Raw genomic sequence first — 10,531 nt, forward strand, 5'->3', positions numbered from 1 at the left:
AGAAAATATTTTGAATTAAAGGAAAATGAAAATATATCAAAATTCAGAGGATGCAGCTAAAGAAGGGCTGAGAAGTGAATTTACGGCATTGCTGTTATATATTTATTTATTTTTTATTTATTTTATTTTTTTTTTGAGAGAGACAGAGCGTGAGCAGGGGAGGGGCAGAGAGAGAGAGGGAGACACACAATCTGAAGCAGTTCCAGATTCTGAGCTGTCAGCACAGAGCCTGACACAGGGCTCAAACTCACAAACTGAGATCATAACCTTAGCCGAAGTTGGATGCTTAACCGACTTAGCCACCCAGGCGCCCCTTATATTTTTTTAAAAAAAGAAAGAAAGGTGTCATATTAATGATCTAAGCTCCAAATCTAAAAAACTGGAAGAAAAAAAAGGGAGCAAATAAACCTCAAAGCAAGCAGAAGGAAGTAAACAAGAATGAAAGCAGGTATAAAATTGCATGAAATAGAGAAAAATCAGTAAAACCAAGTTCTTTGAAAAGATCAATAATATTAATACACCTATCTAGACTGACAAAAAGAGGTGAAACAGGAGACACTACTAGCGATCCCACAGATAGGAAAAGGATAATAAGGGAATATTACAAACAACTTTATGTCTACTATTTACACAACTGAGAGGAAATAGGCAAATTCCCTGAAATACACAAACTACAAAAACTACTCAAGAAGAAATAACCTGAACAGTACTATATCTACCAAAGAAATAGAATAGTTTTAAAACTTAAGTGAAAAAACAAAAACAAAAAACTCCAACTGCATGGCTTCAGAAGGGTATTTATTTTCCCAAACAAGTAAAGAAGAAATAATGTCAACTATACACTAACTTCTCCAGAAGAAGAAGAAGAAAAGAGGAAACACTTCCCAACTCATATTAGGAAGTCAGCATTACTCTTATATAAAACACACACACACACACACACACACACACACACACACACACACACGAAGACATTAAAACTACATATAGATAAATATCCCACATGAATATAAGTGGAAAAAATTCTCAACAATGTTTCAAATTAATTCTGGCAGTATATAAAAAGATAATACACCATGACCATTTTGGGGTTTCTTCCCAAAAGTGCAAGCTTGGTTTGACATTCAAAAATCAACCAATATCAACAGATAAAAGAAAAATCATATGTGTATAATCATCTTACTAAATACCACAAAAACATTTGACAACGTTCAACATCCATACACACACACACACACACACACACACACACAATCTTAGCAAACTAGGAATGGAAAAGATCTTCTTCAAGGTGATAAAGGGTATCTACAAAAAACCTATGACTAACATTTATGCTTAATGGTGAAAGACTAAATGTTCTTCCTGTAAGATCAGGAAATTGATAAGGATGTAAAGCAAGACAAAGAAAGAAAAGAACTACACAAAAGAAATTGTTCCCTATACAGAGAAATAAAACTATTCAATGATGACATGATCGTTTACAAAAAAATTTCCCGGGGCGCCTGGGTGGCGCAGTCGGTTAAGCGTCCGACTTCAGCCAGGTCACGATCTTGCGGTCCGTGAGTTCGAGCCCCGCGTCAGGCTCTGGGCTGATGGCTCGGAGCCTGGAGCCTGTTTCCGATTCTGTGTCTCCCTCTCTCTCTGCCCCTCCCCCGTTCATGCTCTGTCTCTCTCTGTCCCAAAAATAAAAAAAAAATAAAAAAAAAAAGTTGAAAAAAAATTTCCCAATCTATTAAAATCTATTTAAAAGTAACTAGAATTAGTGAATTTAAGAAAATCTCGGGGTACAAAGGTCAATATAAAAATCAACTGCATACTGCACAACATGAATGTTGTTCTTAATGCCACGGAATCATATACTTAAAAATGGTAAATGGAGGGGGCGCCTGGGTGGCTCAGTCGGTTAAGCGGCCGACTTCGGCTCAGGTCATGATCTCGCGGTCCGTGAGTTCGAGTCCCACGTCGGGCTCTGGGCTGATGGCTCAGAGCCTGGAGCCTGCTTCCGATTCTGTGTCTCCCTCTCTCTCTGCCCCTCCCCCATTCATGCTCTGTCTCTCTCTCTGTCTCAAAAATAAATAAACGTTAAAAAAAAATTTATAAAAAAATGGTAAATGGAAACTTGTTATGTATATTTTACAGTATTTTTAAAAATGATAAGCATCAGGAAGTTATCTAGTGATAAACGAAATGTCCTACATCAGCTGAAAATTTCAATCTTTATTAAAACTTACTTTCAAATCAATTGTATTTATATCTACCGGCAATAAACAACTGGAAATTGAAATAAAAAATATAGTACCACTTAGAACCAAAAAGCATAAAATATGTATAAATCTATCAAAATATGTAAAATATCTACATGCTAAAAACTAGAAACACCAAGGAAGAAAATGAAAGGAGGATACATCATGTTCATGGCTTGGAAGATTCCATATTTGTTAAGATATCAATTTTCCCTAAATTCATGTATAGATTCAAAGTAACCTCCATCAAAATCCCAGTAGAATATTTTGTAGAAATCAGCAACTGATTCTGAAGTTTATATAGAAAATAAAGTACCTGGAATAGCCACAACAATTCTGAAAAGGAACAAAGTTGGAAGACTCACACAACCCAATTTCAAGACTTCCATAGTAACGAACACAGTGTAGTTCACACAGTGTAGCAAAAGGACAAACACATGCAAAACAACAGTCTAGAAGTCAACTCACACATATATGGTTAATGGATTTCAAGAGGAGAACAAAGTCAATTAAATAAAGGAGAGTCTTTTCAACAAATGTTGCTAGAATTTTTGGATATCCAGAAGGAAAAAAAGAAAGCTCAACCTATACCTCACAGCATGTATAGAAATCAACTCAAAATGAATTATAGATTTAAAAGTTAACAGTAAAACTGTAATACTATTAGAAGAAAACATGAGAAAATCTTCCTGACCTTGATTAGGCAAATATTTCTTAAACACCAACAACAAAGAAATCCATCTTTAACAACATATACAACAAAAGATGAATTTTCTTAAATTTACAGAGAGCTCTTACCATCATTTAGATCAACAAACCAATTAAATATGTAAGTTTCTCAGGAAATGAAGCAGAAATGACTTATAAGCTCTTCCTTTAGGTTCTCTTTCACCTACTCTCCAAACCCCATCCTTTAACCCACACCCGAGTAGTAGCAAAAAGGAATTTCCAACACCCACTTTCCCATCACAGCAGGTCACAAGTCTATGTGTATTACATATACCAAGACTTCTGGAAAGGAGAATTCAGAGTTGTTCCTGTGTTGTTTTTTTAAATTTACAGCAAAAACTTGCATTCAATTTCGAATCAGGCAGTTTTAATAATTAATTTTTGGTCTTAGGAGGATCCATATTCATGCAACCTGATTCACTCCTTAATTCTGATCTTATTAACTGCCCCCCTGCTCCTTGTTTCAACCGTGTGATTAATTGCGGTGGCAAAATCCTGGAGAAGGATTGCTCCTGCAAAGGAGAAGGGGTATATACAGAGATAGGACCTGTGATTTTACTTGTTTTACTGAGATTCTCAAAACGGCAAAATCATTCTTCCCAAGGCCAGTTCTACCTGAAGCAGCCAGCTCTCTCAGCAAACCTTTACATGTGTTCAATATTAGTCAATTAAGCAAAACAATATGCTGTTAGGGGAATCTTTCATTATTTTATTAAAGTCCATTCAGAGCCCTTCCTCCAAACAATGTATTACTTGAGTGGCTCACCTCTTCTCCTGAAAGGTAATACGCTGCAAGCAGGCCTCCAATAAATCGAATGTTGACTTCAAACACAGACACCTCTGAATTCTGTGAAAACATATTGAAAATATTCACATACATATTAAAGCTTTATAGTTTCCAAATATTTTCAATTCTTCATAAGTTTCTCACAAACGCCCTGTGGAGGATGGTTTTTCCCGCTTTCCACATCTTCATTTCTCACGCAACTGCAATCTCACCTCCCGTTTATTAATGTTACTGAAACTCCCCTATTATTGTCACCATGGCTTCCTATTGGCCGAAACCATTTGTGTGTACCTTACACAGCACTGTGAAATTATCAAGATATTTGATGCTCTTGACTAGTCTCTCCTCAAGAGAGCCTCCACTTCTTGAATTCTGGAACAGCGGTCTGTCTACTGATCCCCTTCCCTCCATTACAGCATACTGCCCATCTTTACTTATATTTCTCATGAATTTTAAGTATTTTTTCCTAGTATGTATAAAAATTTAATAAATGTTAACAGAGGCACCAAAAAATGATAGGATGATGGATTATTCAATTAATAATGTTGAAAAACTGGCTCCTAGGTTAGAAATTTGGATACTCATTTCAGATACATCTCTCTCTCTCTCAAAACGATATCCAAATAATTTAGAAATAAATGTAGAAAAAATTACAATAAAACAGTAGAAGAAAATGTGACAACATGAATTTCCTTGACAAAGCAGGTACTTTGTAAGCATAAAACCAACTGTATTGATACCAACACAAAGACCTGAATTTCCCCAGAATGACAATTACCTAGAAGAAAAAATTATGAACAAAATTCAAAGGCAAACAAAAAACAGAAGGAAATTTGGCACAAATATAGCAGTATTAATAACCTTACCATATAAAGTCTACATGTTTGTATTTAGATACAGACATAGATAAGAAAAATTCTAATTACATGGAAAGAAAAGTAGAAGTGGCAGAGAACGTGAGCAAAGAAGTCACACAATACACACAACTGACTAATACAAAGGTAACGTTCATGGGGCGCCTGAGTGGCTCAGTCAACTGTCTGCCTTCTAATTTTGGCTCAGGTCATGATCTCACAGTTCGTGGGTTCAAGCCCAGGGTTGGGCTCTGCACTGACAGGGCGGAGCCTGCTTGGGATTTTCTCTCTCCCTCTCTCTCTGCTCCTCCACTGCTTGTGTGTATGCATGTGCGCTCTCTCTCTCTCTCTCTCTCCCTAAATAAATAATAAAGATAATGTTCATAACTAATTTTTAATAAACATTAAAAGAAAATATATATTATCCCTTAAGGCCTTTCCAACATTTATAGGCAGAACACATAATTTGCTAACACAAGTATAAATCTCCAAAATAGAATTTTCACAATGGAATTTTTTAGTAACATATATCTCCTCCCACCCCATCCACAAAAGCAAAATGCTTTACATTACTTCGTATATTCCCAATACACAGCATACTGCAGGGCACAGAGCGACAGTCACTAAATACAGAGAAGAAGCAAAAGAGGGAGGGAGGGCAGGCCTCTATAACTCACCAAAACAATAACCTTCTTAAACAGTTTCCCTGATTTCAGCCTTACCTTCCTCCTTATAATCTATTTATTCAGCACCCTGCAGGCAGAGTGAACCTCTTACATTTTAAGTCAGGTCAGGTTACTGTTGTGTACAAACTCTTACAATAACTTCTGGTTACACTCAGAGTAAAATAACTGGTAAGACCCAACATAATCAGATTCCCCACTCCCTGTCTGACATCATCTCCTTTCAACATCTCTTGACTTTTATTACCAAATGGTTCTACTGGCTGTTCAAGAATTACCAAACTCAGTCTTTATGCTTTACTTACAGGTCTCCAAACTGGAAGTTTTTCTAACCACACAATATAAAATAATAAAGTACACCTTCATCACTAATATCTCTTAGCCTCCATTATTTCCCCAATTAACACTTATCAACATCTAATTACATATAATTCTATATTTAGACCTTGCTTCTAAAGAAGGAAGGTAAAATTCAGACCTTCCTTCACAAGAGACACAGAAGAGAAGTTCCAGAGGAAGAGAAGGGAGAGAATGGAAGACAGGCAGTATTCAAAGGAGTAATGATTGCAAATCTTCCAGAAGTGATAAAAACATAAGTCTTCAGACTGATGGAACATTATGAGTCCTTTAAAGAATAATCCACACATGGACACATGGTAATGCAATTATAGAATGCAGAAAAATAGAAAAAATGAAAACAAGGGGAAAAAGACAGATTATTTGTGAAATATTAGATTGACAGCATACTTTTCAATAGTATGACAGAAACAGGAAGACAATGGAATTGTACCCTTCAAAGGTTAAGAGAAAATAATCAACCTACACACAACTATATTCTACACTCAACTATAGTATCTATTATGAGAGAGCCTTATATCCAAATGGCTTCCATTGGGTCTCTTCTCAGAAATGTCACCAAAGAGTCCCTCTCACTAGCTATCCCATGTAAATAGCAACCCCACACCACCACTTACTCCAATCCTACTTGCTCCCCTTTATTGTTCTCCACAGCACTTATCACCACCTGATATATTAAACAGGACTTGAATATTTATTTACTGGTTTCCTCCCAAAACTAGAGTGCAAACTCAAGAAGAAGTTTTGCTCATTACTACATTCACATAAGCCAGAAGAGCACCTGTCACAGAGGAGGCATTTAATGAATGAATTATTTATTTATTCCTTCATTTGTCAGTCATCCATCCATTCATTCCTTAATTTGGAAGTTTCGAATACGAGTTGGAACCAGCTAGACAATGATTACACATAAGACAAGAGGGAGATGAGCTAAATTAAAGCATTCTAAGATCCTTATGGTCTTCAGAAGGAGGATGAAGAAACCGGTTCATTTTAAACTGTGAGAAGTATGCACATGAAATTTTAAGGGTAACTCCAAAATGAGTGGAAATGGTAAGTAAAATGTCAAAGTAGTAGAGGGAAAAAGAGCCAAGAAGTAATTTAATCCAAAAGAAGGAAAACAGAAAATAAAAACAATGAAAAGTACAATAATAACACAGGTTGAAAAACACAGATGAAGACCCAACTCCAAATACACGTTATCACAATAAATGTAAATATTCCAAACTTGACAGTTAAAAGACTCCAAGACTGGATAAAAATAACAAAATTCAAATACATACTACATGCAAAATATACAGCTAAAACACAGGACACAGAAAGGTTAAAAGTATGGGGATGGCAAATGACTGCGTTAATTATTAAGCTCTTTCTCCTCAGGTTCAAATTTATCCTTCTATACTCTACTTTGGTATCCTGGAATTGGAACTCTGTGAACATATGTCTCGTTAGCCAGCTGGCTCCATTATGGGCCATGCCAACAGGAAGTTTTACAAAGATAACGTACAGCTGGAAGAAGGAGAAAGGACTTATTCCTTCCAATTTACCTCCGGTTTTGGACAGTGTCAAATGAGTCATGGTTCTTCACCCTGGCAGTGGCTGTTGGTTCCAGGTTACAGTTTCCCTGCCACACACACTTTCTTTAAATCAGCCTCCCTGTGGCCCTTAGAAATACCAAGCACTAGCTAGGTACCATCGCCTTAGAGGTCTGAGTCCCAGCTCTAAAAAAAAGCCCTCTTAAGAGCTCCTAAAGTACCAGAAACAGAGTTCCAAATTACTCAAGTTTAATAGTCCCAACTTCTTCCCACTGTTCTCAGAGTCCCAGGGAGGTAGGTGTTTACTATAGCTACTATCTCTTGTGATACCACAATGTTCTCTTTGCCTTTTCAGTTTCCCATTACTTGGTTAACAACTGTAAACATTAAATCCTCTAATTAAAATAAATGGCACAGTTCTGGCTCCTGACTGAGCCAACTGATACAATGATATACCAGCATATTATTAGGCCTTACAAAGCTGCCATGTTAGGGGACAGGAGTATTTGAGACCGTACAGATGCCAATTCTCTCCAAATTAATCTGTAAATTGAATGCAAGACTCATCAAAATGTCAACAGCACCCCAGAGCTTACAGGAACAAAGAGCAGAGAACTGCTAAGATAATTTCCTGGTAGAACAAGATCAGATATCAAACTTCCTATAAAAATATCATAGTTAAGACAGTTAAGTATTGATGTCATAAGCATAAAGAAAAAAGCCAAAAGAAAAGAATAGGCCCCTGTGACCCGTGTGGCCATGTATAAACAGCAGGGAAACGAATGGTGCTAGAATAAACTGCTGCCTGTCCAGCTCACCCTACATACAAAATCAATTTTATGTGGATTAAAGACCTAAATGCAAAAGCCCAACTTTAAAAAATTTAGAATGAAACACAAGAATTTATCCTCATGACCTTGGAGTAGGGATTTCTTAAACAAGAAGCACATCCTATAAGAACTACATGGCCAAACAGAGAGAGAGAAAAAAAAAAAAGACTAAATTTTTCAGCCTCCTTTTGCATCAAGGTTGGGCTGTATGTGTCAGATCTACTCAACAGCATACAAGCAAAATCAGGGTAACCCACTCCTGGAAGGTGTTCTCACAGGAGAGTCACGGATCCTTCCTCTTTTCTACAACTGGAAGGTTATCCACCTTATCAAGAAGCCGTCTTGTACCACGAGGTTGAAGCTACACACTGAGAAAGCAAGGATCCTAGATCCCTGAGGATCAAGGATCTATCCAAGCCACCCCTAAGCTGCTGGTCTCTGTGCCTAATTTTCATGAAAGAGAAACACATATCTATATTTAAGCTCTTTTATATTAGATTTTCTGCCACTCACGAACTTAAATCCAAGTGGTAACTGATATATGTCCAAAATGCTAGAATCATATAAAAGAAAGTAATCCAGATTTGCGTGGTTAGCATCAGGAAAGCATGAGAGAAGAAATAATTATGGATTTAAATCACAATTTGAATGACAAATTGGGTCTGCCAAAGGAAAAAACAAAACAAAAACAACACAGTAAAAGAGTGACTTCTGACTATAGTCAAAAGGAAGAACAATCACAAATGTCATGAAAGGTGATAATGAGTAAAACAAAACAGCCCATACACCTTGTGGGTGAATACTGGTAATAATGAAAACAATTGCTACCATTTACTGAGTACTTAACGTGTATCTGATTATCTCAAATAATCCTTACAATACTGCATTGCGATAGCAACTTTATGACACATTCAGAAAGAATAAGGAATGTTCCCAAGTCACACAGCTAGGATGTAGCCGTGCTGGTCTTCAAACTTCAGCCGCATCACTTATCAACTATGCCAAATGCTGGAAGCATGGGCATAGGCCTAGTTATGAAGGCTCATTAAACCTACACTGAATTATTGAATCTTTTAAAAATAACAAAATGCTTAATTGTTTATAAAGGAGTTTATGCATTCCTGGTATTTCTAGTTCAATGTGGGTTTTTTTTGTAACTACTGCTTAACACACTGAACACACTGCCTCAAATGATAACATCAAGAAAAGTGAAAGGAAGATGAGAAAGGGCATGTATTTTATGTAAAAGTTAAATAACCACTCTAATCCCAAAGGAGGACAGGGAATTTATGATTTCCTTAAACTGTAGTAAAATGCTCAAAACTACTATGTTTATTAGACACGGTCTTTGCAGAGTTGATCAAAGAAGTCATCAACTGTATACTCACCACACTGAAATCAAGGTTGTGTTCAATCCATTTTTGCCCATCTCGGAATTCATCATGAAGTCCCATAATATAAAGGGTATCCAAAGCATCTACTATGGTAGCACCCATTTGTGAACTTCCTATATTTGGGGTGGGGGGGAAAACTGTCATTAAAAACACGCCCTTCATACAAGGTCTGTTTTAATTTTTTAATATGTAAAAATCAAAGTAGAAATATAAGGACCAAAAAGAATACCCAACATGGTTCACTTTTCCTTAAGAATAAATAATATACACTGTTTAATAGCTATTCCTAAAGATGGCATGTTGACAACTAATAGGAAGGTAAAGGAAACTAAAATTATAGTTCTCCTTCATTTTCTTCCTGGTCACAGTATGAGATCTCTATCTACTTAACAGAGATAAGTTTTTTTTAAAAAAAGGATTAACTCAGGAAATGGGGAAGATGGTTCAAGATGATAAGCTAAGTCATAAGAACCACATTCTTCTGGTACAAATTCACAGAAGGAGCAAAAAAAATACTTAGAAATATTAATAAAAGCACAATAAGACTAAAAGACCACAGTAAAACAGAAACTATAACAATCCTTAACAATGAAAAAGCAGGTTAATCATATTGAAAAAGAAGGTATTAAACAAAATGTAAGTAGAAAAAATTAAAATAGTAAGATCTACCTATCTTCAAGAGAGAGAGAAACCTGATGTCAAAGGAAAACAATTCAGGGAGGAACAAATTCAACAAAACTAGCTGATATCAAAACTAGACACTGTAAACATATGACAAGAAAATAGGTCACTCTTAGTAACAAATAAAACTCCAAAAATCCTGAATACAATCTAAAACAAATCTAATAGCACAGTAAAAAAAAAATAAGTAACAGCAGATGAGTCCTCCTCAATTACTTCTATCTTCTGAGAATAAAAATCATCCACACTCGTTATTATCTACATTAAAACGGCTTCATTATTATACTGTCTTCATCAACATGAGTTTACTGTCATCCTTGCCAGAAAGATAAAAGGATACAAGTTGCAAAATTATTTTACTGTTCATTCCAGGAACTTTCTGAAAGACCTGTCAACTCTTCAACATAAAGTACCAAATGATGGCTTATACCCCCAAAC

General features: G+C 36.1%; 1 protein-coding gene across 2 annotated transcripts in view; it reads right to left on the minus strand.

The window, feature by feature from the left end:
• The window catches only part of MAN1A2 (mannosidase alpha class 1A member 2), a 185,033-nt gene that overhangs the window by 118,345 nt on the left and 56,157 nt on the right, over positions 1–10,531 (minus strand). For both annotated transcript variants that reach the window (XM_049618376.1, XM_049618377.1), the window contains exons 4-5: positions 9,407–9,525; positions 3,739–3,819 (exon numbers count right to left, since the gene is read on the minus strand). In XM_049618376.1, the coding sequence (XP_049474333.1) occupies positions 3,739–3,819; positions 9,407–9,525 (200 nt within the window). The remainder of the gene's footprint in view (positions 1–3,738; positions 3,820–9,406; positions 9,526–10,531) is intronic.

This window comes from Panthera uncia, assembly GCF_023721935.1.
Source record: "Panthera uncia isolate 11264 chromosome C1 unlocalized genomic scaffold, Puncia_PCG_1.0 HiC_scaffold_4, whole genome shotgun sequence".
In the NCBI taxonomy this organism is placed as follows: domain Eukaryota; kingdom Metazoa; phylum Chordata; class Mammalia; order Carnivora; family Felidae; genus Panthera; species Panthera uncia.